The 27,520-nt window shown below is 48.5% G+C and overlaps 2 protein-coding genes across 8 annotated transcripts in view; both read right to left on the bottom strand.

Annotated features, from left to right (window-relative positions):
- LOC127046850 (alcohol dehydrogenase 1-like) overlaps positions 1 to 27,520 on the bottom strand; it is an 86,681-nt gene that overhangs the window by 36,406 nt on the left and 22,755 nt on the right. Inside the window, exons 1-9 of one of the 7 annotated variants that reach the window (XM_050944464.1) lie at positions 22,118 to 22,386; positions 18,187 to 18,288; positions 17,801 to 17,942; positions 17,408 to 17,495; positions 17,102 to 17,321; positions 16,754 to 17,014; positions 16,535 to 16,670; positions 16,313 to 16,451; positions 15,601 to 15,671 (exon numbers count right to left, since the gene is read on the bottom strand). The exons of 1 other annotated variant lie outside the window; for it this stretch is intronic. In XM_050944464.1, coding sequence (XP_050800421.1) covers positions 15,647 to 15,671; positions 16,313 to 16,451; positions 16,535 to 16,670; positions 16,754 to 17,014; positions 17,102 to 17,321; positions 17,408 to 17,495; positions 17,801 to 17,942; positions 18,187 to 18,288; positions 22,118 to 22,135 — 1,131 coding nt within the window. In that variant the 5' untranslated portion in view covers positions 22,136 to 22,386 and the 3' untranslated portion in view covers positions 15,601 to 15,646. Of the gene's footprint in view, positions 1 to 15,600; positions 15,672 to 16,312; positions 16,452 to 16,534; positions 16,671 to 16,753; positions 17,015 to 17,101; positions 17,322 to 17,407; positions 17,496 to 17,800; positions 17,943 to 18,186; positions 18,289 to 19,762; positions 20,230 to 22,117; positions 22,387 to 27,520 lie in introns of those variants that run through there. 5 more of the 7 variants (XM_050944458.1, XM_050944461.1, XM_050944466.1 and 2 more) reach the window with 5 other exon arrangements.
- Positions 15,297 to 27,520, bottom strand: part of LOC127046852 (alcohol dehydrogenase 1-like) — an 84,598-nt gene continuing 72,374 nt past the window's right edge. Inside the window, exon 10 of the mRNA XM_050944469.1 lies at positions 15,297 to 15,373. The gene's annotated coding sequence lies outside the window, so the exon portion shown is untranslated. The remainder of the gene's footprint in view (positions 15,374 to 27,520) is intronic.

Below are 27,520 nucleotides of genomic sequence, written 5' to 3'. Positions count from 1 at the left end.
CCATGACATCTGGGGTCGAGATAGTGGTGCCATCTACACCAGAGACCTTCGCCTCGGCACGGGACCTCATAGCCATGACCGAGCCCACTCAGCTACCACCCCCGGTACCTCCGGTGCGGGTTGTGTCCAGAGGCAAGCCTATGATGTCGGCACCGTCCCGGGACTCTCGTTCTCGCTCCAGGTCCCGACGTCAAGGTCGCTCCAGATCCCGCCGCCGCTCGTAGTCCCGGCACCGCTCCCCTCAGCGGTACCGGTCGCACTCGCGGCGCCGGTCGACACCGAGACGGTCGCGGTCAGAGTCTAGCCGTCGTTACCGGCACCGCGAGTCCAGGAGCCGATCCAGACGTTCGCCGCACCGGTCGACCTCCCGGCGCCGAGCTGGTGGCAGGTCCCGGTCCCGGTCGACCTCCCGGTACCGAACCGGTGGCAGGTCCCGATCCCGGCACCGAAGCGGCGCCCGGTACCGATCCAGATCCCGGCACCGTGGCAGAACTCGGTCCCGCTCCCGGCACCGTTACGACTCCCGGCACCGGTCCCCGGCACCGAGACGATCGCCCGTGCCGGCCCGCGCGGACCACTACCATCCAGGGTCCGCTCCGCCATGGCCCTCGAGGCAGCCGTCCGTGTCTTCGCTGGCGGACAGTGGGTACGCGCTGGGCACCGACCGGCAGGCGGCGCTGTTCAGCGAGCCTCCACAGCAGGACGCAGCCCCACAGCAATGGGGTTTCTGGACACCCTGGGCGTATCATCAGGCCCAGGGCCCCCAACAGCTCCCTGCTAGGCCGGCGACTGCAGAGCGCAGGGCACCTGAGGCCTCGTTGTCTCGCCCCCCTCCCTCCCCGGATGGGGAGGAAGGATCCAAGCAACAGGACTCCACTTTGGCTCCTGAGGCAGAGGCGAGGGCCGAGGGAGACCCCCCTTTAGACACCTTCTTGCCGGGGGTCTCCTCATCTTCTTCCCCTGATGAAGCGGTGGCTGGGACCTCCTCCAACAGCCCCCCCCCGCTGGACCTCAGGGCGCACCAGGACCTCCTCCGGCGAGTAGCCCAAAACCTGAGTCTACAAGCCGAGGAGGTCTCGGAGGTAGAGGACCCTATTGTCACCATCCTCTCCGCAGACGCTCCCACCAGGGTCGCCCTGCCGTTCATACGGACCATCCAGGCCAACGCCACCACCATCTGGCAGTCCCCGGCCTCCATTCCTCCCACTGCGAAGGGCGTCGAGAGGAAGTACATGGCTCCTTCTAAGGGCTACGAGTACCTCCACGTACACCCGACTCCGTGTTCCCTGGTGGTCCAATCCGTCAGTGATAAGGAGCGTCATGGTCAGGAGGCTCCAGCCCCCAAATCCAGGGAGGCTAGGCGGATGGACCTCCTCGGCCGTAAGGTGTACTCGGCGGGGGCGCTGCAACTCAGGGTCTCCAACCAACAGGCCCTGTTAAGTAGATACGCCTTTAACTCCTGGGTGGCAGCAGACAAATTCAAGGAGCTGTTGCCACAAGACGCTCGTCAGGAGTTTGCGGCCATCTTAGAGGAAGGCAAGAAGGTCGCACGCACGTCCTTGCAAGCCTCTCTGGACGCTGCGGATTCGGCTGCCCGTACCCTCGCGTCGGGTGTAACAATGCGTCGCCTCTCCTGGCTGCAGGTTTCCGGCCTTCCGCCGGAGCTCCAGCACACAATACAGGACCTTCCTTTTGAAGGCCAAGGGCTGTTTTCGGATAAGACAGACCCTAGACTAAAGAATCTAAAAGACAACCGCGTCATCATGAGGTCACTGGGGATGCACACTCCAGTGACGCAGCGCAGACCCTTCCGGCCGCAGCAACAGCAACAACAGCGCAGGCCGTATCTCCAGTTCCGCCAGCGGCAGGACCTTAACAGGCGCCGCGGCAGGAACGGAAGGCGCAGGCACTCGGGGAACCAAGGGGGCCAAAACCAAGGCTCCTCTAAGCCCCCGCCTGGTCCCAAGCCTTCATTTTGAAGGTGCGCCCGAGGGCGCAGTAACAGTTTCCCCATTGGATCCTTTCCCCCCGTTTTCCAACCGCCTTTCTTTTTTCCTCCCGGCGTGGTCCCTAATAACATCAGACCGCTGGGTCTTACGCACGGTGCAGTCGGGATACCGCCTGCAGTTTGTTTCATTTCCTCCTCCCCGCCCCCCTTCCTCGTCCCTCTTCAGGGACCCCTCTCACGAGCAATTCCTTCGGCAGGAGGTGCAGACGCTCCTCCGCAAAGGAGCTATAGAGGCGGTGCCGGAGAACGAGAAAGGCAAGGGGTTTTATTCCCGCTACTTTCTGATCCCCAAGGCCAAGGGAGGCCTCAGGCCCATCCTCGACCTGCGAGAGCTCAACAAGTACCTGGTGAAGTTGAAGTTCCGCATGGTTTCCTTGGGGACCATTATCCCATCCCTGGATCCGGGAGACTGGTACGCCGCCCTCGACATGCAGGACGCGTATTTCCACATTGCTATCTGGCCACCCCACAGACGTTTCCTTCGCTTCGTTGTGGGGTCTCTGCATTACCAATTTGCAGTCCTCCCATTTGGCTTGTCCACGGCCCCGAGAGTGTTTACGAAATGCATGGCAGTTGTTGTGGCGCAGCTTCGGCGCAGTCGTATCCACGTGTTCCCGTATCTGGACGATTGGTTGATTCGGGGCACGTCGGAACAACAAGTCTGCAGCCATGTCCGTGTGATCACCGACATGTTCGCCACTCTGGGCCTCTTGGTGAACACAGACAAGTCCACCCTGGCCCCCACACAAAGGGTGGAATTCATCGGGGCCGTCCTGGACGCCACTGTGGGCAGGGCCTTGCTGCCATTGCAGCGGTTCCAGGCCTTGTCGGCAATCGTGCAACGACTACAGACAGCCCCCCTGACGTCAGTGAGGACGTGTCTAACCCTGTTAGGCCACATGGCGGCCTGTACTTTCGTGACCAATTACGCTCGGCTCCGCATGAGGCCACTCCAGCTGTGGCTCATCAGTCATTACAGGCCGACAAGACAGCCACTAGATATGTTAATCACGATCCCCCAGAGGGTCTTAGATTCTCTCGGCTGGTGGCTGGACCAGTCAGTGTTGTGTGCGGGTCTCCCCTTCCACCCATCTCAGCCCTCGGTGTCCCTAACAACAGATGCCTCAGATCTCGGCTGGGGGGCCCACGCAGGGACCCTGAGGACGCAGGGCCTGTGGTCCCAGGAGGAGGTGCGGCTACACATCAACATGCGGGAGTTGAGAGCGGTCCGTCTTGCTTGTCAAACGTTCTGTCATCAGCTCCAGGGTCGTTGTGTCGCGGTGTTCACCGACAACACGACGACCATGTATTATATCAACAAGCAGGGCGGCACCAGATCCTCCTCCCTGTGCCACGAGGCGATACGACTCTGGGACTTTTGTGTAGCCCACTCCATTCACCTCATGGCTTCCTTCCTCCCCGGAGTACGGAACACGCTGGCGGATCGATTGAGCAGATCCTTCCTGTCACACGAGTGGTCCCTTCGCCCGGACGTCGCCCTCTCCATCTTCCGGAGGTGGGGTTATCCCCGGGTGGACCTCTTCGCGGCCAAGGGGAACAGGAAGTGCCAAGCGTTCTGCTCCTTTCAGGGCAGGGAACCCGGGTCGATAGCGGATGCCTTCCTCATCCAGTGGTCGACCCACCTGTACTATGCATTTCCCCCATTCCCGTTGGTCCACAGGGTCCTTCTGAAGGTGCGCAGGGACAGGGCTCATGTGATCATGGTAGCCCCGGCGTGGCCCAGACAGCACTGGTATCCCATGCTGCTGGACCTGGCCATAGCCGACCCAGTTCCCCTGCCCCTTCATCCGGACCTGATTACCCAGGAGCACGGGACCCTCTGTCACCCGGACCTGCAGTCGCTGCACCTAGCGGCGTGGCTCCTGCGTGGCTGACTGGCTCTGAGCTGCGCTGTTCCACGCCGGTGAGGGAAGTGCTCTTGGGCAGCAGAAAGCCGTCCACAAGAGCGACATATTTGGCCAAATGGAAGCGATTCTCCTATTGGTGCGTGGAGAGAAATCTCCGCCCTATGGAAGTTTCAGTAGCCAACATCTTAGACTACATTTGGTCCCTCAAAGGGCAAGGTCTGGCCATATCGTCGTTACGAGTCCACCTAGCGGCTATCTCCACCTTTCACCCGGGTGCGGATGGTAACTCTGTTTTTTCCCACCCGACGGTGTCTAGATTCCTTAAGGGGCTGGAACGTTTATACCCTAACGTCCGTCCCCCTGCTCCAACCTGGGATCTTAACCTGGTGTTGTCCCGACTCATGGGGCCCCCCTTTGAGCCGTTAGCTACTTGCTCCCTGCTTTACCTCTCTTGGAAGACGGCCTTTCTAGTAGCTATCACCTCAGCTAGACGGGTGTCGGAACTCCGGGCTCTTGTGGTAGACCCCCCATACACGGTCTTCCACAAGGACAAGGTGCAGCTGAGACCACACCCTGCTTTTCTCCCCAAGGTGGTCTCAGCCTTCCACGTCAACCAAGAGATATTCCTCCCGGTTTTTTTCCCGAAACCTCACTCCTCAGGCAGGGAGCAGCAGCTCCACTCGCTTGATGTCCGTAGGGCTCTCGCGTTCTACGTGGAGAGGACCAAGCCCTTCCGCAAATCCCCCCAGCTTTTCGTGGCAGTAGCGGACCGCATGAAAGGGCTTCCTATCTCCTCCCAGAGGTTATCCTCTTGGGTAACGTCCTGCATCAGGACCTGCTATGACTTGGCCCACGTCCCTACGGGCCGTGTGACTGCGCATTCTACCAGGGCGCAGGCGTCGTCGCTGGCTTTCCTCGCCCGTGTGCCCATCCAGGAAATCTGTCGGGCAGCGACCTGGTCATCGGTCCACACCTTTGCTTCCCACTACGCCCTGGTCCAGCAGTCTAGAGAGGATGCGGCCTTCGGATCTGCAGTGCTCCATGCCGCGACTTCTCGCTCCGACCCCACCGCCTAGGTATGGCTTGGGATTCACCTAACTGGAATGGATGTGAGCAATCACTCGAAGAAGAAAAGACGGTTACTCACCTTTGTAACTGTTGTTCTTCGAGATGTGTTGCTCACATCCATTCCACACCCGCCCTCCTTCCCCACTGTCGGAGTCGCCGGCAAGAAGGAACTGAGGAGCGGGTGGGCCGGCAGGGATATATATTGGGCGCCATGGCGGCGCCACTCCAGGGGGCGACCTGCCGGCCCACTGGAGTTGCTAGGGTAAAAAGTTTCCGACGAACGTGCACGCGCGGCGCGCACACCTAACTGGAATGGATGTGAGCAACACATCTCGAAGAACAACAGTTACAAAGGTGAGTAACCGTCTTATCGTGTTATAATTAAGTGATCCTTCCGGTGGCTACCTTTTCTGGTCCTCTAGTTGATATTGAGGCCAGTCTACTATACAGAACTTTTTAGTTTGCTTTTAGTTAATGGATCTGATCCAAGCACTTCCCAATTCGCTAGAATGCATTCTAAAGGTGTACATCATGCCCTGCCTGTACTCTGTCCCTGCCCCATATCCTAGGGTGACACTGGGCGTCCCCAGGTCCTAACAGACAAAAATCCAGACCACTGGACTGTTCCTACCTTATCCAAGGGACCGGTTCCTCACCGTCGCCCTCAACTGCTTCTCCACTACTCGAGTGCGTTGCTCTGTTGCGCCCTCTGGGGTCGCTCACACCGCGTCTCCACCGAGGCCCCCGGTGAAGTCAGCGGTGTGCACTGGGCGTCGGTCGTTGCCGTGATCTGTTGACCGCCAGGAGGGTCCTGGGCAAGGCTGATTTTAGCCTCGAAGCCCACCCAGGGACGCCAAAACTGTTGCAGGCACAGAGGGTGCCCAAGGGAAGCAACAGTGGTTCGTTCCCCAGAGTGCGTTGAGCCAACGAACACACCAGGGTGGAGAAGCAAGCAAAGTTTATTTGAGATCTCAAAGCGGTGCAGGGAGGCTGATGCCTCAAATCAAGCACAGCTAAAACAAGCAGTTTGTTCCTTTATATCCCATGAGAACTTTTCTTGCTGACTAACAATCCCCCGTTTCCCCTTCCTCTTCTGTCCGGCTGCAGCATTCTCTTCTCACACACACCTTTGTCTCCCCCCCTTCTCCCCACTCAGGAGGGACCCTGAGACATGTACTGTATCTAAAAGCGGCCTTGAAACTTGCTTTAATTTAGCTTCAGTGTGTTACAGCAGGGAACTGGCTGTTACAATCAGAAAACTAACTGCTGACTTTATATTTTTGCAGCTATTAGTACATTAGGTTACACTAGGTTACACAAAGTGTTTAACATGGAGGAACATTGGTTCATTGAGGCCTACAACAGGAGGGCTTCATTGACACTTGTGGTCTACCACCCTCCAGAGTTACCTAGGGTTATGCCTAGTGACACCAACAGTTCTATTGTGAATAAACGCAGGGCAGCCTGTGATTGCAATTTAAATATGCACTGCCTTGTTCACCTAGTGATTATGTAATGGCTAGCACCAGGATTCCTGACAGCAAGTACTGGCCTCAGGTCTGCGTATGAAAGCTACAGTAGCCATACATATAATTTCACAATCAGAGATGCTACCTGCTTTTTTGTTATTTATCACAAAGGTACTCAACCTTTTTCTTTCTGAGGCCCATCTAACATACTCCACAACTACTTCTCTACATATAAAAGCCATGGCTGACATTAAGGGGCAGCAAGCAGAGCAACTGGTGGAGGCCCCTGCAAAGCTAAGTTGTTCAGGCCTCAGCCACGGGTGGAGGGTCTTGGGGCCCCAGGCTTCAGCCCCACATGGTGGGCCTTCAGTTTTCTGCCCTATGCCCAGTGAGTCTAAGACTCCTGGTTGAGAACTGCTGTTTTATCATATGTAGGCTTCCACTCTGGGACAGTTTCAAGTAAGGTGCCTGCATTTTAGCCCATCAGAAAATAACACCTCCTCAAACAAGCACATTGAAAGAAAAATGGATTATGGTTTTAAAAGAACTAGGGCAGAAGCCAAGATTTTTAGAGCCTAGGACAGGCTGTAGAAGTTCCCATTGCCCCAGTCTGGGATGTAGGGGTTTTTAAACCAACTTCCAAAACCTCTGCTTCCTTCCCCAGACTGAAGAAGAATTCAGAGTAGCTGAAAAGCTTGTACCTTCCACCAACAGAAATGGATCCAATAAAAGATATTACCTAACCCACCTTGTCTCTTTCATGTCCTGAGATCAACACAGCTACAGCAACACTGCAAAGAAGAGCCCAGTCCGTCTTTTCATGTGATAGGATTTTTATTCATCATTGTCTTTAATTACATTTGCCATTAGAATGTAACTGTGAGCAGTCAGGATGAGCTCTACCCTGACAACTGGTGGTGAATTATGGGGAGTGTGGAAAGGAATTTCAGGTATTTGCATTGGCACACCCAGCTCACCTAGCATAGCCCAGGGCAGGCTGGGATGGGTGTTTTGACAGCTCTGGGATCCCCAATTTCTTTGTTATTGGGGCAGGAAGAATAAAGTGGTGTTACCCTGACTATGTAAATGAGGAACTATGAGACTGCTTTATGACAGAAATGACTCAGCCTCAATTAAGTGGCACTTGCTAGACAAGGGACATGGGTTCCAACCCCCAGTGAATTGAGAGAGATTGGGGACTGGTGTGTGTACCTGATGGTATGGTACCTGTTTGTGGTGTTTCTCCAATGGGATGCCGCATTGTTTCCCTCCTTTATTAAAAGGATCTTGCTACACAGACTCCGTGCTTGTGAGAGGGGAAGTATTGCCTCCTAGAGGCACCCGGGGAGGGTGGTAAGTAAGTGTCCCAGGTCACTGGGTGGGGGCTCGAGCCATTTATGCATGGTGTTATTGAAACGGAACCCCTGGATACTGAACCCGGCCCTTGTTGCCGTCAACTCAGGGGGCAGAACTGTTATTTCACAGAGGAGTAGTGGACACAGAGGGGAAAACTGCTACCAATTGCACAGTCTTTTCTCTCAGCTGTTAAAGAGTAGAGCTAATTTTGATTCCATTAGGAGTCTATCTAAAGGCTGCTGAGCTGAATTCATGTTGGGCTAATGGTGCACCAGCACTGGGGCTCCCCTACTATGAGCTGGAATTACTGAGCTGAGAGCACTGAGTGCTGTGCTAACTAGTGGGGGAGTCTGAAGACCTATTGCTAAATGGCTGGCAGAGTGGAGCAGTTTGCAGCATGTTGGAGCAGCCCATGGAACAGTGAGTGGAGCGGAGCGGAGCTGTTTACGGGCATGGCTGGAATGGCTCGTTGGCTGGCTAGAGGAGTGGCACAGCTGGTGAAGTGGAGCTAGTTGTGGTGAGGGCTGCAGCAGAACTCCATGGAGAGGTGGAGCAGTTGGCCTTGGCCCATGTAAGGTTCCCCTTACCACCCTGTGTGCCCCCCCCATGTCCACCCAGGTTGAGGGGGGTAAAACTCTGCAGGTAAACTTTTGGACTCTGGGGTGCCACTGACCAGAGACTTTTGGGTTGTTGGACTTTGGGGTGATTGGACTTAAGACCCTAAGGGCGAAAGGACATTGACAAATGTACTTGGAGGTGGGTTTTTTGCTTATGGTTTGTTTTATAATCCTGTTTGTGGTGTTTCTCCAATGGGATGCCGCATTGTTTCCCTCCTTTATTAAAAGGATTTTGCTACACAGACTCCGTGCTTGTGGGAGGGGAAGTATTGCCTCCTAGAGGCACCCGGGGAGGGTGGTATGTAAATGTCCCAGGTCATTGGGTGGGGGCTCGAGCCAGTTATGCATGGTGTTATTGAAACGGAACCCTTGGATACTGAACCCGGCCCTTGTTGCTGCCAACTCAGAGGGGCAGAAGTGTTACATAACTGTTATTTCACAGAGCAGTAGTGGACACAGAGGGGAAAACTGCTACCAAAGCTTACCTGCCTGTAACAGGTTGGGACTCACCAGCTGGCACCTCCTGCTGGTGACTCTGGGAATTAGCTCTGTCCAGTAGAGCGCCCCCTCCTGGTGGTGTCCCATCTGCCATTCTGCCCTCCGTTGCTGTCTCTGCACCCACGTTGCTCCCTGCTTGGTGGCATCCTCTTCAAGGCCACTGCCCTCCGGCAGTGTCCTTTAGTCCATCTGGACCCTCTTCCGGGGGTCCATGATCAGCAGTTCTACACTCCAGCCACCGTGTCCAACCACCCTCCGAGTCCAATCTCTCTTGTCAGGGATCTGGCGTAATCTAATGGCCGCTCCCTACGGCCAATGGCTGGGTGTACTGCAAGGAGTGAAGCGGGGGACCCAGGCCTGCCCTCTTCTCTGGGTCCCGGCCCAGGGACCCTCTGGCAGCAGCCTCGCTGTCCTCCTTCTCTCCCCTCGTCTGTCTGCTTTCTCGGGCCGCTTCCCCTACAAGCCCTTGCACCCGCTAGGCCCTTCCTTTCAAGGCCGGCAGCCTGGCGGGTTACAGGCTCAAGCTCCCTAGCCTCCCTGAGCCTGGCCAGCACTGCGCTGTCCGCGGTGCTAGTCTCCTCCCTTGGAGACTGACCTTCCCCCATCAAAGGCCTGGGACAGACTGACTGCTCCAGGCAGCCTTTATATACATCTGAGCCTGGCCCTGATTGGCTGTCTCCAAACTGGGCCCTGATTGGCTCCCCATCTGTGCAGGTGCCCTGGCCTGCCACAGCCCACTCTCACAGGGAGTGGGGCAGTGTGCCCCACTACACTGCCCTACAGTTTGCTTCTACCTCCTCAAATACAAGACAAAAGGGCCTTTGTGCTACCTTATAGGTAAGGATGGGACTTTATTCCATCCCTCTCCCTTGCAAACACTCTGCTCTAGCATCTTTCCTTAGCAGCAGGTCTGTTCTTACTCTGTTACCTTCCCAGGGAACAGCATCCTCCAAAATCATCTTCTCTGCAGTATTAACTCAAATTATATCTCGAGTGTTGCCCTTAACCTGAATCCTATCCACAAACAAAAATCTCTAGCTCTAGTTAAGTGGTGGTTTAAACTCAAGCTAGCTGGCCCATAAGTTGAAGCTCATGCTGCCGACCCTCCGGCTTATAATACAGTGGGGATGCAGCTACAGGTTATGGTTTAGATTAGTTACCACAACTCATCAACCACTAATCCAATCGCTGTGGTAGCTCCAATGTTGTTTTGCAGCATGGCTGCTCCAACTTGAGCTAGTTGCTTGAGTGTTCTAAGTGTTGCTGACAGAGTGTTGTCCTCACTACAAGTGGGAGGAAGAGAAGCTGGTTACTACAAGCTTTCTCAGAGCAATATGAAGATATCACCCTGACGGCAACCTGCACAACACCCACTCTCCTCTTCCCGCCTAAGTGCAATGCATTATTATTACCACCGTTTGTATGATAACCTAATCAAAGTCTGATACAACAATGAAAGCCATTTGTAGAACAAAGAACATGAAACATTGGGGAAATAATGCCTCTTGTTGCCTATTTCTCTTTAAGCCCTTTACATGTAGCAGACGTCACAATTATCCCCAATATACCTGGTTTGCTAGATTTACAATAGCGCTGCCCACAAAATGAGGTGCAGGGAAAGGACCAGTTAGAGACTCAGTTCAGCATCTCTAGCCAGTCCTGATGACTAGTGGATAGGCCACAGCAGTTCTCAGACTTCATTGCACCGTGACCCCTTTCTGACAACAAAAATTACTATACATGACCCCAGGCAGGGGGACTGAACCTGCGCCCGCCCAAGCCACACAGCCCCAGGGGCGAGGCCAAAGCCCAGAGGCTTCAACTCGGGATGGGTGGTCTGTAACCTGAGCCCTGCCACCCAGGGCTGAAGCTGTCACACTTCAACTTCAGACCTGGGTAGTGGGGCTTAGGCTTTGGCCCCAGATCCCAACAAGTCTAAAACCAGCCCTGGCAACCCCCATTAAAACTGGATCACGACCCACTTGGGGTCCCTACCCACAGTTTGAGACTTGCTGAGAGAAAAATAGTGAAACTCAGAAGAGACCAGTAAATGGCATTGAGGCCAGAGAGCACTTTGGAAAGTGGCTGTCCTGTGTATAAGTAGCAGGCTGGCGGTAGCAGTATAGGAGCAGACTGCATTGTTAAAAATGCCTAGGAGGACCATTTGTTGCGATTGTTCCAGTATTTATAATTCCAAGTGTTCAAAAAGCATGAGTCAGGCCTCAAAACATTTATGAGGTTTAAAACAATGTTTTGGGTTTTTTTTTTAATTTATGTTGTTTTTAGAGCCTTTAGGAGGCACTGAGGTCACGTTTTCAAGCTTTTTTCTGCAATCATAGAGCATGTCTACGCTGTAGCTGTGAATGTGCTTCCCAGCAGTGGTAGACACCAGACACACACTAGCTCTGCAGCATGACAACAACAGTGTGACTGCAGCAGCCTGGGTGGCAGTTGAGAGAGCCATCTGAGTTAGGGTTGCCAACTTTCTGATTGCAAAAAACCAAACACTCTTCCCCTGCCCCCACTCACTCCATCCTCCCTTCCTCCTATCAATCACTCGCCCCCACCCTCGCTCATTTTCACTGGGCTGGGGCAAGGGATTGGCGTGCGTGGGGGAGTGAGGGCTCCAGCTGTGGGTGCTGGCTCTGGGGTTTGTGAAGGGGCACAGGGCTTGGGCAGGAGGTTGGGCTGTGAGGGCTCCAGCTGTAGGTGAGGACTCTGGGGTGGGGCCATGGATGAAGGGTTTGGGATGTGGGAGGGAGCTCAGGGCTGGGGCTGAGGGGTTCAGAGTGCAGGCGGGGGTTCAGGCTGGGACAGGGGTTTGGAGTGCAGGACGGAGTTCCGGGTGCGGGCTCTGGGCAGCGCTTACCTCAGGCGGCTCCCAGGAAGCAGTGACATGTCTCTCCAGCTCCTAGGCATAGGTGCGGCCAGGAGGCTCTGCATACTGCCCCACCCACAGGCACTGCCCCTGCAGCCCTTCCCGGGGTGGGGGCAGGATCATACCAACCGCTTCCAGGAATCGGGGGAAGCCAGCCTTAGCCCCGCTGCACCACCACCTGGACCTTCAATGGTGCTGACTGGAGCTGACAGGGTCCCTTTTTGAGGGGGCGTTCTGGTCAAAAACTGGACACCGGCAACCCTATCCTGAATACGTACCCAGGAGATCGGGTGTGATTGCACTCAGGCATCTGCTATGCTGGTGCCCATACCACCATGGCTAAACTGCTATTTTTAGCACACTAGCTCAAGCTGGCTAGTTTCTGTGCTGGGAAGCATGCTCCCATCTGCTATGTAAAACATACACTTTAAGTCTAGGAACCTTTTTAAAAAAAAAATAAAATATTGAAACTCAGATTCTTGTGTAAGCACTTGAGTCTAGGTGCTGGGGATTTTAGAAAAACACTAAATATTGTGAGCTCACAAGAAAAAATAGCAAGAGCTGAATAGTGTTGTGAAAGCTGTTGTGCAACCCTTGTAAATAATCTTTTGGAACACTGACAATTTGTGATAAATGGCTGGAATGCCACAATTGTTTACAGACCAGTCTAAACAATTCTGGTTCTTGTCTGAAATGGCTTCTCAGTTATGTTTCTCCATCTTACCTGAATCTGGTTTCTTCTTGTTGAGATGCATGCACCTGGCCCAACGTTACGATTCAGGCTTTTCTTATTGTATGACTTCTACAACACTAAAAATGTGGTAGGTGGTTGAGCCTATAAGAAAGTCAGAATCTCTACTCGGGAGAGCTCACTCTTATTTTAGACATAATAAACATGATGTATCCATTATTGCCAGCTTTCACAGTTTTGAGTCTCATCATATTTGGTGTTTTTCTTGAAGCTCTAATTCCTGGAGATGTGTGTTTATGTGAAAATCACAGCTTTCATTTTTTTTTTAAAGTACATTTCTAGCCCGAATGTTGTGGAGAAAAGCTTGAACAGGTGATCAAATGTACCCTAAAAGGTTCAGAAAACAAGAAGTTTCACGACCCATAGAATAATTAGGTACATTTTCTGAGCAAAGTGCACAGTAAGCCTGAACAGTGATATGGCAGTAAACAAGTAACGTCTAATTCTTCAACCTCGGAATAAGCTGGTTTTAATAAACCGTTCCTGTTTAAAAATGTGAAATATGTATATATTAACTCCCCCACAAAAAATCATTAACTGAGAGTTGTGGTTTCTCAAGGACATTTCATATTGATAGAATCAATACAGATCAAGGACTGCATCAGTTAAGGCTACGTTAACATCCAGAGCAACCTCAGTTCACATGCTTTACAACACAAATATAACGTCCATTCTTAATGTGATCATTTTGAACGTCTAATTACTGAAATAAGAAACAAAAATTCTTACAGATATTGACTGAAATTGAGTTCTCCTTTCATTCTTGCAAGTAGTAACAGATAATCCCATCCTTTCCAAGCTGCACAGTCTCTCAGACTGCAGCCATATTCCACTGTCTGTTTTCCCTTTTTTATAAAAAGGAGTAAAAATTCTCAGACTATGCTGTATTTAAACAGTGCAAATAACTATGCAGGGTTTGACAGAAACATTGTAATAATGCTAATTGATGACAATTTTCATTTAATTGCTTTAATTAATTTCCAAAGCTTTGGGCCTATGTACAAGTTTTCTGGATAAAAACAAACTGGAACAATGTCCAAAACTACATTCCTCTCAGATCAGCCCAACAACTAATTTAAACAAGCAGGAGTGCAAGATGCATATGAATGGTCCTGATTTTTTTTAAACATAGTTTGATTTCAGAGTTATGAAAGTTGAAACTGCAAAATGAGCAATATGTCCGATGGCATAGCACCCTCATGTATCTAGATTTGTGACTTGGTTACATGTCGTCTATTGGAGGTAACAATTCAAGCATTTGGTGTTTGGTTGCTGGCATTCTCTGTCATTACAAACCTCGCTACCTGAGTGACCATAGACAGATGGAGAGGGTTGGGAGTTCAAAGGAAGAAAAACAGAGAAATTAAAACACTTGTATTTGAATAAACTTGGAAAGATTTTAGGACTCCAGTTGAGGGCACTGAGCATCTTGCAGGTTCAAGAGAATTTAAAAAGGCAAATGACAAGATATAATGACTGATGTTTAAAATATTATATACTTGAATCAGAAATAGTAAAGAAAAGAGTTCTCTAATATCCTGCTAATGAATGCCATATATTGCAATTTCTTTCACTACACCATTGAGTATTATGTAACATATTTAAAGATTTAAACATTAAACAAGGGTTCTCAGATTTCATTGCACTGTGACTCCCTTCTGACAACAAAAAAAATACTATATGTCTCGAAGGGGGGGCGGGTATAATTCCCCACTCTGAACCTTAGCGTCCAAAAGATGGGGTACCAGCATGAATTTCTCTAAGCTCAATTACCAGCTTAGTACTTGTAGCGCTGCCACCAACCAGGAATTCCAGTGCCTGGTACACTCTGGTCCCCCCAAAACTTTGCCCGCGGACCTCCAAGACCCAGTCCCTCTGGATCTTAACACAAGGAAAGTAAATCCTTTCCCTCACCATTGCCTCTCCCAGGCTTCCCCTCCCTGGGTTACCCTGGAAGATTACTGTGATTCAAACTCCTTGAATCTTACAACAGAGAAGAAAATCCACCTTCCCCCTTCCTTCTCTCTCCCCCTCCCAGACTCTCCTTGAGAGAAAAAGTAATCCTGATACAGAGAGAAAATTAACCTCTCTTTCCTCCTCCTTCCCACCAATTCCCTGGTGGATCCAGACCCAGTCCACTGGGGTCTGACCAGAATAAAAAAAAAAGAATCAGGTTCTTAAAGAAGAAAAGCTTTTATTAAAGAAAGAAAAAACAGTAAAACTTATCTTTGTAAATTTAAGATGGAATATGTTACAGGGTCTTTCAGCTATAGACACTAGGAATACCCTCCTATCCTAAGTATACAAGTACAAATTAAAATCCTTTCAGCAAAATACAAATTTGAACTCCTTCCAGCCCAATACACATTTGCAAATAAAGAAAACAAACATAAGCCTAACTCGCCTTATCTACCTGGTACTTACTATTCTGGATTTATAAGGACCTGTATCAGGGAGATTGCAGAGAAACCTGGTTGCACGTCTGGTCACTCTCAGAACCCAGAGTGAACAACCACCAAATCCTAACAGCAGACACAAAAACTTCCCTCCCTCACGATCTGAAAGTATCCTGTCCCCTGATTGGTCTTCTGGTCAGCTGACAGCCAGGCTCACTGATCTTGTTAACCCTTTCCAGGCAAAAGAGATATGAAGTACTTCTGTTTATTAACTCTTACTCATCTGTTTATGACAACCCCAAAGACTGAGCCCACCCAAGCCCTGCTGCCCCCGACAGGGAGGCCAAAGCCACCTCAGGGAGGGAAGCCCAAGGGCTTCGACTCCAGGTGGTGGGGATTGGGCTTCAGCTTCGGACCCAGGCAGTGGGGCTCAAGCTTTGGCCCCAGCAAATTTAACACCAGGCCTGGCCGACCCCATGAAAACGGAGTTGTGACCCACTTTGGGGTCCTGACCCACAGATTGAGAACTGCTGCACTGGAGTTACCTGTTCCTGGATTCATATGCTTATAATTGTACTAATTAAACAACGAGGATTCAGCACAGAAAGGGACAACAGGGTAAAAGATTTAAATCACCAATGGAGGATACTTTGTAGGATATATTAGTAGCTATAAATATTACAGGGAGGAGATTTTGGATGAGATGTGTCATGCTGTTGATAACCCCCAGGCCGATCCTAAAACAGCAGGACAGTGCGGATACTGAAATAGAAAAAAAAAGTCAGGTTAAATGACATCAAACAGTGTGTAACTGTGAACATTTCTCAAGATTCAGGATTACCTCAACCTCTGTTATAGCCCGACCAACATGCTATTGGCTGAACTATAAATGCATAAGGAGCCCATCTCTGCTTTGGCCATTAATCCCAGAATTTAGAGATGGAAAAGCCCCCTGGGGTCATTTAGTCATTCCCTTTCCAATCAGCCCTTATGCATATCATATTTTGAATATGTGGCTTCCTTTAAGAGGAATTGTTTTGTCATTACTATAGACCTCCCTTATGAAACCCTGAGATGCAATCCTCTTGTTTTCATGTCAGGAATGTGTATCTCCCTCCCAGAGAGGGTAATGAAATCCAGCTGCTGCTGGTTCTACACTACATGCTTTCTGTAAAGCAGGCTCTCCTAAACTGTGGCTCAAAGACTGGGAATGGATGGGTCATTACAAAAACTATTTCCCCCATGCTAATTTTTCCCCCTGCTGTTACTGGTCTGAGAAGTGGAACCTTAATAGAGAAGGATGCTGCGAATGCTGAAACATAAAACAAAAGCAGGCAGTGACAATAGTTATGTTTGCTCAGCTGCATCATAGCATATATGTAAGTTTAAAAAAACCCACCCACCTCTTTCCTGACTGTAACAATTCAAATCCTTCATTGATTTTATCAAATGGTAAAGTGTGTGTTATTAGCACATCTGGATTAAATTTCTTCTCCATATAACCAGACACTAGTTTGGGGATAGAATCCTTAGTCTTCCAACCTGGAAAAACATATGATGAGTACTGAAATCACTAGTTGTTTACTCCAGATTTTTAGTGAGCAATCAGAATTGAATCTCCATACCTCCAATAATACTCCCTTTCCAGGTACGTCCAGTAAACAGCAGCATAGGGTCAAAGGACAGCTGTGATCCTGAAGGAGGTGCTCCAACCATCACACAGGTGCCAGAGTTCATGTGGCAGGATGCCAGGGCAGCTACCTGGTTTTTTAAAAAAAAAAAAAAAGATGACAACATCACATGGAGTGAAACTTATGAAACAACTGCAGTGTGCATTTACATACCATAGTATCTGTGTGGCCAATGACTTCAAAGGAATAGTCCACACCATGGCCAGTCATCTCAACCAGCACCTCCTGAACAGGTTTCTTGAAGTCCTGAGGGTTGATGCACTCAGTGGCTCCTAACTCTCTAGCCTTGGTAAATTTATCTTTGTTGATGTCGATCCCAATGATCCGGGAAGCACCGGCTGATTTACAGCCAATAACAACAGAGAGGCCAACTCCTCCCAAACCGAAGATGGCACAAGTTGAACCAGGTTTAACCTGCATAACAACAAAACAGGGGACTCTGTAAGAATCTATCCATAGATTGAATTGTAGTCCTGGAACATGGGGGGTGGGGGCGGTAACCTTGGCAGTATTGATGGCAGCACCATAACCGGTGGAAAATCCACAGCCAAACAGACAGACTTTATCCAGAGGAGCATCATCATCAATTCTTGCAATGGCAGAATCAGGCATAACTGTGTATTCTGAGAAGGTGCTGATCCACAGGAAATGGTGAATTGCTTTCCCTTTGCAGGTGAATCTGCTGGTCTTGTCCGGCATGAGGTTCTGGGATTCATGGAGGCTGTTAAGAGACGTAATATATGATGATTAATATTGTCAGAAAAACTGAGGGTGAGATTCAGGCAACAGAAGTTGAAACAAACTCACTGTGTCTTCAGGCAATAGTTGGTGTCAGGATTCAAACAGGAGCTGCATTCCCCACATTGGGGAAGACACAGAGGGATGACTTTTTCTCCTGAGGTGGGAGGGAGAAGAATATCTTGTCTTTGTCAGTAGGTGATGGAGAAGCACTGCTTTTAGTACTTTAAAAGCATCGTGCAAGGAATTTATTCACAAAGTTAAATTGTGGCTAAGCTTTGAAAAATTCAGTTCCAATACTGGATCAAAGAATTTTGAGAAGGCAACCATTTAGAGTCAGCACCAAAATCATTTAAATTCATCTGGCTGCCTTCACCGCATATCCACACAGTAATGGTCTGCTCCTGCACCACTGAAGTTTTACCATTGACTTCAATGGGTGCAAGAGCAAGCCCTCCATACCTGGTTTCACACATGTCACTCCTTCTCCAATACTCTCCACAATCCCAGCTCCTTCGTGGCCAGGAATAACTGGGTAATCTATATTTGGAAAAGAACCTTTCAGAACATGGTCATCTGTTCGACAGATCCCTGTGGCCACTATCTGTATGGAAATGAAAGAACACATCTTGTGAAACAGTCACGTTTGCAAAGCTCGCTGAGGCCTCTGAAGAGATGTACCCCTTGTGTCCAATAACATGACTGAAACAACGGGGAAAGTTAACAGGTGTCAAATCAACTATGAAGCTGGATGAGTATTTTTGAGCTTAGTTATTTGAATATCAGGAACTTGAAGGGAACACATTTTTGCATCTTGTTTTAGACAACTAAAACCAAAAGTAGGGTACCTTAACACGGACTTCATGGGCTTTCGGAGGTGCAACCTCTACCTCCTCGATAGAGAGTGGTTTACCCACTTCCCAGGCAATGGCAGCCTTGCATTTTATAACCTGTGAAAAATACAGTAGATTACATTTATGTAGGAACTGTTATGTAAAAATACACAGATTGAATACATTGAAAAGCTACTATTAGGAATCCAGAATTAAACATTTTCTCCTGCAGTTACAATGCATTTGAGTCCCTTTGGAACTACTATTATCTGCGAAAAAGAACGAGGAGTACTTGTGGCACCTTAGAGACTAACAAATTTATTTAGGCATAAGCATTTGTGGGCTATAAACCCCCTTCATCAGATGGAGTGGTGTGGTGAGGCGCCCTGGCTCTCCACAGCATCTGAAAAGGATGAGCCAGAATAGATGCCGAGGTGGGTGGAGCCACCGCTGCCTTTCCCCGCCCCCTGGAAGTTAAGAGGCGGGACACAGTGCTCAGTTAGGTGCAGGCTGCTGGAGGGGACAGATGCTGGTACTTGAGCTCCCGCTGGGCCCAGCCTGCCCCAGCGTATGGCCCGTATCCTGAGGAGCCCATGGTCTGAGACCCCCCAGACGAAGCCGGTGAGAGACGGGTACCTAGAGAGGGGGAGGTTGGAAGTGGCCTGGGAGTAGCCAACCCCAGTCTGACTCCAGGGGACCCCGAACCAATGTCAGTGTGTTTTGGCTAGGATCCCCACTGGCTGCAGCGAATCTTTGCCGCGGCCATGGCCCCGGGCTGGGACGCAGTGGAGTGGGAGGGCCAGCGTCCCACACTCGGAAGGGTGGCAGACTCCCCCTGGCCTAGAGGGGAGTTTAACTCTGTATTTGCCCAGCCCCTGTTGAAGGGCCAGGACTCTTGACTTGCTTAGAGACTTTGTTTGCTCAGCCCCGCTGAAGGGTCTGTGCCCTGGACAGATTGCTGCTGTGTAGCGAGGCGCCCTGGCTCCCCGCTGCGCCTGTAAGGGACGAGCCCCAGCACTGGACCCTTACAAGTGGAAAATACAGTAGGAAGATAGCTGTGTGTATATATAAAAAAATATATACAGAGAACATAAAAAGATGGGGGTTGCCATACCAACTCTAACAAGACAAATCAATTAAGGTGAGCTATTATCAGCAGGAGAAAAAAACTTGTGGTGATAATCACCACGGCCCATTTCAAACAGTTGACAAGAAGGTGTGAGTAACAGTAGGGGGAAAAATTAGCATGGAGGGAAATAGTTTCTGTAATGACCCATCCACTCCCTTTGCCCTCAACCACAACTATTTCACATTTGGGGACAATGTATACACCTTCAAGGCAGCGGCACTGGTATGGATACCCACATGGCCCCACAGTATGCCAACATTTTTATGGCTGACTTAGAACAAGGCTTCATCTCCTAATGCCTCTACTCTGCTTGCACTATCCACCAGGATTTCAACAGTTTCCATCCCACCCTCAGCCTGGACCAGTCCACACAAGAGAGCCACTTCCTGGACACTACGGTGCCAATAAGTGATGGTCACATAAACACCACCCTGTAGTGGAAACCTAGACTGCTATACTTACCCACATGTCTCCAGCTTTCATCCAGGACACGCCACACGATCCATTGTCTACAGTCAAGCTCTAGGATACAACTGCATTTGCTCCAATCCCTCAGACAGACACACACCTGTAGAATTTCTATCAAGCGTTCTTAAAATTACAGTAACCACCTGCAGAAGTGAAGGAACAGATTGACAGAGCCAGAAGAATGCCCCAAAGTCACCTACTACAGGACAGGCCCAACAAAGAAAGTAACAGAATGCCACTAGCTGTCACCTTCAGCCCCCAACTGAAATCCCTCCAGCACATCATCAAGGATCTACAACCTATCCCTCACTCTCACAGACATTGAGAGACAGGCCAGTCCTCGTTAATAGACAGCCCCCAACCTGAAGCAAATACTCACCAGCAACCACACAACAAAAACAGTAACCCAGGAACCTATCCTTGCAACAAACCCTGTTGCCAACTCTGTCCACATATCTATTCAAGGACCTAATCACATCAGCCACACCATCAGGGGCTCATTCACCTGCACATCTACCAATGTGATGTGCCAGCATGTGCCAGCAATGTCTCTCTGCCATGTACATTGGCCAAACCGGACAGTCTCTACCCAAAAGAATAAATGGACACAAATCAGACCTCAAGAATTATAACATTCAAAAACCGGTAGGAGAACACTTCAATCTCTCTGGACGCTCAGTTACAGACCTAAAAGTGGCAGTTTGTGAACAAAAAAACCCTTCAGAAACAGACTCCAATGAGAAACTGCAGAACTGGAATTAATTTGCAAACTGAACACCATCAAATTAGGCTCGAATGGAGACGGGGAGTGGAAGGGTCATTACAAAAACTAAAAACTATTTCTCCATGCTAATTTGTTCCCTACTGTTACTCACACCTTCTTGTCAACTGTCTGAAATGGGTCATCCTGATTATCACTACAAAAGTTTTGTATTTTCCACTCCATGCATCTGATCAAATGGGTTTTAGCCCATGAAAGCTTATGCCCAAATAAATTTGTTAGTCTCTATGGTGCCACAAGTATTCCTCATTCTTTTTGCTGATACAGACTAACACAGCTACCACTCTGAAACCTATCTGGGGAAATACTTTATCCTGTATTTAAGTAGACTATACTTTGCCACAATGAACAGGTGCAAAGTTATTCATCTAATATCTTTCACTGCAAGGCTGGAAGTATCACCAGAACAACAGTTTGAAGGCTCAAAGCCTTATTTTCAGAGGTATAGAGTATCTACGGCTCCTATTGATGTCCATTCTAGAAATCAGATCCTGAATCCTGTGAAGTACTGAGCATTAGGGCACTCAGCACCTCATCGGATTAGTCTTTATGAATTCAGCATTGCCACTTTTGGAGACTCCTACCAGATACAGAGAAAATAATCCTGTACCCCGGGCTTCCAAGACATTTCTGGGGGATAGGTGGAGTTAGGGACTGAAGTACCACTGTAACATTACTTAATGTGTCTGAATAAAAGCAAATCACTATGAACAGAACTCTTCTAAAAAGACCACTCATCAAAAGAAATATTTATACCTATGGACCTTTCTGTTTTGTTTGCTCGTATCCACATCTATCCTTTGTTTCCATTTTCACATGATCTAGAAATTAGGGTTAAGATCCTCACCTCTGCCTTTAGACCCTTTTACATTTTGTATGGCCGTGAGGGGGCACACAGAGTCCCTAACACCCTCACATCTCAGTGCAGGCACCGTGGAGCTAAGGTTGCCATCCCAAGGCCCCTTTCCAAACACTCGCGTGACAGGGCTGCAACACTGCTGAGTTTCTGGAAAGTGCTACCTGTGCCCAAAGCAGCACAGGATTGTGAGGGTGCAACAGTGGTTTAAAGCCACCTTAGCCCCAACACGCAGAGATTAAGTGGTTTCTTTATAAGAAATCTTTGCCAGCGCTAGATTTCCCAAGTTCCCACCCAGTCCTTTAATGTGAGAGAAAATGTCTTCTATTGGACCAACTCCTGCTGGTGGAAGCTGCTTTCAGGCTTCACAGAGGTCCTCTTCAGGTCTGGAGAAGGTAACCAGAGTGTCTGACTAAATAAAAGTCCCTGAGCACTCAGCTCCCACCCCCCGCCCCAAACCACAGAATTACTGTGAGTAAAGCTGCCTGGAGGCTGGCCCAGAGCTGCAGCTGTTTGGCCCAGCTGCGGAGAGGGAAGGCGCTGGCATTTGGGACCGTAGCACGGTGCTCAGCGCGGTGCTTGCAGCGACTCCCCCATTACGAGCCCGGGGCCAGGCTCAGCGGCAGTAACAGTTTGCAGCCCCGCCCGGAACAATCACCGTGGCAGCGCTGCAGGCTCTTTGAAATACCGACGATCAGGCCGTTACTCTTACTTTGCCGGAGGTGCCCATGGGGCGCGCGCAGAGCCGGCCCGGCCCGGCCGCTCCCTGCAGGCAGGCAGGCTCCGCTTCCCTTTGCCGAGAGTAAAGCAGCCCCAGGCGCAGATCACCGGCTGCCAGCGCCCGCCGCGCTGTCCCGCCAACCCGGGAAACTGAGCGGGGCCCCGACAAACCAGCGCGTGGCAGCCGCTGCCCTTTGGAGGGAGGAGAGATCCAGCTCTTCCACGCAGCGGTCAAAGTCTGCAGCTGCGCTCCCCGTTTGCTTTGCGGGCCGCTGACCCTAAAAAGCACCACGTGAGTCTCAGCATTTGTTCCCGGGTTGAAAGGGGGCCGAGGGGGTTGCAAAATTACCACATTTCCTTACGTTTAATTAGCAAAACAAAAATAAATAAAAGCAGCATCAAATTTCAGAATATTTAGCCTTGTGAAATGTGGAAATGAGAATTTCTTAACAGTTCTGTTGCCGACACAGAGGGTGCCCGAGGCAAGCAACAGTGGTTCATGGCCCAGAGTGCGTTGAGCCGATAAACACACCAGGGTGGAGAAGCAAGCAAAGTTTATGTGAGATCTCAAAGCGCTGCAGGGAGGCTGATGCCTCTAATCCAGCACAGCTAAAACAAGCAGTTTGTTCCTTTATATCCCATGAGAACTTTTCTTGCTGACTAACAATCCCCCGTTTCCCCTCCCTCTTCTGTCCGGCTGCAGCATTCTCTTCTCACACACCCCTTTGTCTTCCCCCCTCCTCCCCCCTCTTGGCTGCTGAGACATGTGTACTGTATCTAAAAGCGGCCTTGAAACTTACTTTAATTTAGCTTCAGTGTGTTACAGCAGGGAACTGGCTGTTACAATCAGAAAACTAACTGCTGACTTTACATTTTTGCAGCTATTAGTACATTAAGTTACACTAGGTTACACAAAGTGTTTAACATGGAGGAACATTGGTTCATTGAGGCCTACAACAGGAGGGCTTCATTGACACTTGTGGTCTACCACCCTCCAGAATTACCTAGGGTTATGCCTAGTGACACCAACAACTCCCTCCTTTGAGAATACTCAACAAACTTTTGGCTGAGTGTTCTCACATTTAAAGGCCAACGTGATATAGCTCTAGGGAGCTGGAGTGCTTTACAGCAAGCAAGCAAGCAAGCAAGAGAAGAGTAACGATACACAACACCACACCAGTGAGCAGAAGGCGAGCAATGCCTTCCCCTAGCTCTCCCAGGTTGAGTAACCAGCCCCAGAGGGAATTAGAAATAGTGGGTTTTCTTTTCTGGGCCTTCCACTGTTCAAAAGCCTGTTTGGCTGACAGGATGTGCTTGTTAACATTCTGTGTGCTTTCTGGGACATAAGTACAGCATTTATTCCCTCTAAGGGCGCACACCGCACCCTGGGAAGCCACACTTCCACCCAGGAAGTGTCCACGTATGTCTTCATGATCACAGATCAGATGGTATTCCTGATGCATCTGTAAGGGCAGTGGGCCAAGTCTGGTACTCAAGATCACTCCGAATGGCCATCAGCTGGTCATTCAGGAAATCCCGAATTCCTAAACAAACTAGATCCCACTGCAATGCCTTCCCAGCCTTAGTTATATTCAATATTATAGTACTATATTACATTTGTTATTTAACTATTTTTAGGTACTTGTAAAAGGCATTAACATTAATAGGCTACATTATTAGTCACTGGAATGGTTTTAATACGGATAAAATTTCTAGTAGCAGAACAAACTCTTTGGGTACTTGTTATTTAAAATTCAATTAGAGAGAGCTATACATACTGAAGGATTTATTCAAAACACAGGGCACAGCTTGTAGAATAAACCCCAAAATCCAATTAATACCACATTCCCAAACATGGGTCCCACAAATGTCCTCCCGCCAGTGTATAATTCTTTGTTTTTTCACCAGGGTTAGTTTTTAAGGTCCTTTTTAGTCAGGAATTTCTGGACTTTGGCAATTTTAGAGTGTTCCTTCTTCTTTCCCGAAACAGTCGTGGTGCAGCATTTTACAGGGGAGAGGTTACCAGCACATTACCCTGTAATGGTTTTGCTTTATCTAGAAAAATTTAAAGGAACAATAGATCTGTCAGTGGACAAGGGAGAGGTTACTAGCACTTTACCTTGTACTTTTTCCTTGCTGTCCAGAAGGCACAGTGCAGCTAGAAGGCGAAATAGGCTAATCATCTGTAGGAGAATTCTCCCGATGTGAAGGGGTTTTTTTGCAGTGAGAATCTTGGGTCCAAGCAGTCAGTCTTTGGCACTCCACAGTGGTGTTGGTAGGTAGCAGGACTTAATAAGGGCCTTTCCAGGGTGGAGCTAGAGCAGTCTTTCATTGGTGGACCTTTACATCAATCCCGTCTCCTGGTTTCGAGGAGTGGCAGGGCTGCTAGGGTCTTTGGGTAGCGCTTTTTTTACCGGTGAGAAAAGAAACTTAACACATTTTATTAGGGCCTGGCAGTGTTTTTTAGATCTCATAGCTGCGTGGGCAAATGTAAGCCCTCCTTTTTCTGATTGTTAGCCAAGTCTTAACTGTGAGCAGTGTTCTTGAATGGCGTTAGTGTTTTATCTATAGCCTGAGCTTGCTATTTTATTTTATTTTATTTTTCAGTTAATTTATTCTGTTTTTTGTTCTTCTTTCCTTTTTGGCTTCTTTTAACCTGCAAAGGAAACTTCCACTTTTTACTTATACGCCTTTTTTCCAACAATGAAGACATAAACATTGTCATTATACAGTACATTAGTTTTATTATTTAATATATGCCACACACACCCTTTTACTAAAATAACCTTATTACAGAGCTTTGGAGCAACAAGCCAGGACAAGCACACCCACTTTGAGGAGTTCATTTAATTTAACCTCTAGTCCAATAGCTTTCCACCATCCCCAGCCCTCTGGCTAGAAATTTGAGGTAGCCAGAAAGATCCCATGTACAATATGGGGAGTGGGTTAACTTTTTATATCTTTGCTTTCAAAGACTGTTGGTATGCACATTTTAACAACAATTTTTGCAATTAACAACTTGGCCAATGAAGTTTCTTTTTTTTACTTAAGGAAATGCATTAGACTTTAGTATATTACATTCTCCTGATTTATCCAAACACTTTGTATTTTAAGTTGAATAAAACAAGTATCTGCATTTTAATTTAAACCTTTTTATTTAATTTTAAAATAGACTATTCTATGAAAATATTAAACACAACAATTCCGGCCACAAGACAAACACCACAGGACAGAACATAGAACACAAAACATAATTCCTATTGTGCTAGTAAATGCATGGTACGTTGAATGCTGTTTAGCTGGCATCAGTTTTCTCCGGTTATCTGAAAGACAAAGAAACAGAGGTCTACCCACCCCTTCTGGGCAGACAATTATTGCTTGAAATATACAAATACCCTTGTTGACTTCAGGCAAAACAGAGGAATTACCCCATATTTTCTTGTATTTGTTTCATAGGCAGCCCAGGTTTTCAATTACATAACACTGTATACATTCTTCAGCTAATTTAACTAAATTGTTTATAGCCAAACCAAATGATTGCAATCCAATAATTTCTTTGCCTGAATTTATTTACAAACATTTTACAGACACCAAGAACTTTCTTCTTTAGCATTTTTACAAAGTTTAACTGCTGTTTTCTTCAGCAACTACAGAGTTAACTTCTCACTCTCCCTTAAATTACTTGCTTGTCTCCCAACAGCCACTTTTATCAACTTAACTCACCATTCCAAGTAAGTCCTAGGTATTTTAAATTCCCATGCTTACACTAACTGACTTCTTCCTTCCACTACACCCTGAAAGTTTTTCAACCTGTTTTCCAACCTCTCTGTCTTTTGCCTGCCCACCTGGGCCCGATCCTGCTTTTCTTGCTGAACCGTCCCTTCCATGGGCACCAACTTGTTCCACTACCAGTTTAGCTAGGAGGGTGGGCTTTTTAACTAGCCCCCACCCCTCCTGGTCTTTTCCCTTAAACATTCTTACTTACAGGACTATCCGAGTCCTCCTTCCTGGACAAAAACACATGGCCCATTGGGCAAAGGCCATTTACTTAACATATAATCCAAACCTCTTTAGAGGGTTTATCCAGAGACCCATCCACCTGTCTGCTGACACTTAAGTAGAAAAGAGAATTACACAGAGCAGAGGAACTTACAGTCTAAGCCAGACTTTTCCACTTGTATACACTGACCGCTACAGGGGACGGACGGGACAGAAGGATCTCAATTCAACCTCAGAGCTTCCTCGCACGCATGGCTTCCACTCCGAGGAATTACGAACGAAAGGTTCAGTTCCGCCCACAAATGCCCAAATGAGAGCAGAAAAACAATGGTAACCGGTTAAACAGAACAGAACCAGAACCAGATAGCGTTTTCTTATCCTATTAGGGCTCACTTTTACTCATGCAGTTCTCAATATATAACACCAACAGTACCAAGCAAAGCAAACATAAAATAACAAGGGTAAAACAAATAGATGGTGTACATTCTGCAGGGCTCCCCCCTTCTTAATTCCTTACCAAACTGTGACAAATTTCTGTTACCAATCTATCTCTCGTGTCAGGTGATCAGACTGACACTACAGGATCGTTGGGGGAAGATAAAGAAAACACACCATATAACTGAATTTTAAAGCTTCATTAATAAAATAATAAAACAACAATGGAGAGTGCTGGGAACACTCCCACATCACTCAGGAAAATATTAATGCCCCAAGCCCCTTTCATACTCACACATGTGCGTCCAGACTGGCCACTTCTGTGTATAATGTTCAGAGAAGGGGGAGAGGTGGACGGGAGATTATCCTGTATACAGCTTGTCCAGAATTTCTAACATGCTTCCGCTCTTGGGAGGGCTGTTCTCTTACACCCTGGAATCTCCTGCGGTGTCTCTTTCAGAGATTCCAGTCCAGGTCGGCTGTCTGTGGTTTCTTCGGTGTCACCAAGCCACACCGGCTTCGGGGTCACAAAGGCACACTGTTGGATCTTACTGGACAGTTAAGCTTTGCAAATGTAATCTCAGTTCTGTAACTTGTATTGCCTTTGGTTCGCCTTTGTCTATTTTTTTTTTTTTTTTACAGTCAGCTGTGGCCGAAAGCAGTTTTTCTTTGTACTTAGCATAATCTGCGTTGATTCTTGACCTTGAACGCAGAGCAACTTTCTTTTTATCCCTGGGCCAGGCTGAATTTCAAATTAACCCGTTCCTTTCCTCAATAGACAAATTTGCTCACGCTGTGTCAGGGCTTTTTTGGTGATTAAACGCTCCTCTTAGATTTATGATCTTATTTAGATTGAAGTACCTTCTAGTGGGCATTGTTTAGATGGATTTTCACTCGTGTAAATATTCCAATTCTCTAAATACCTGCAGGTTGATGAACCAAAATGTACGTACATGTAATA

This window comes from Gopherus flavomarginatus, chromosome 3 (assembly GCF_025201925.1).
Source record: "Gopherus flavomarginatus isolate rGopFla2 chromosome 3, rGopFla2.mat.asm, whole genome shotgun sequence".
In the NCBI taxonomy this organism is placed as follows: domain Eukaryota; kingdom Metazoa; phylum Chordata; order Testudines; family Testudinidae; genus Gopherus; species Gopherus flavomarginatus.
The sequence above is the reverse complement of the archived record's forward strand: the minus strand, read 5'-3'. Positions and strand labels throughout refer to the sequence as shown.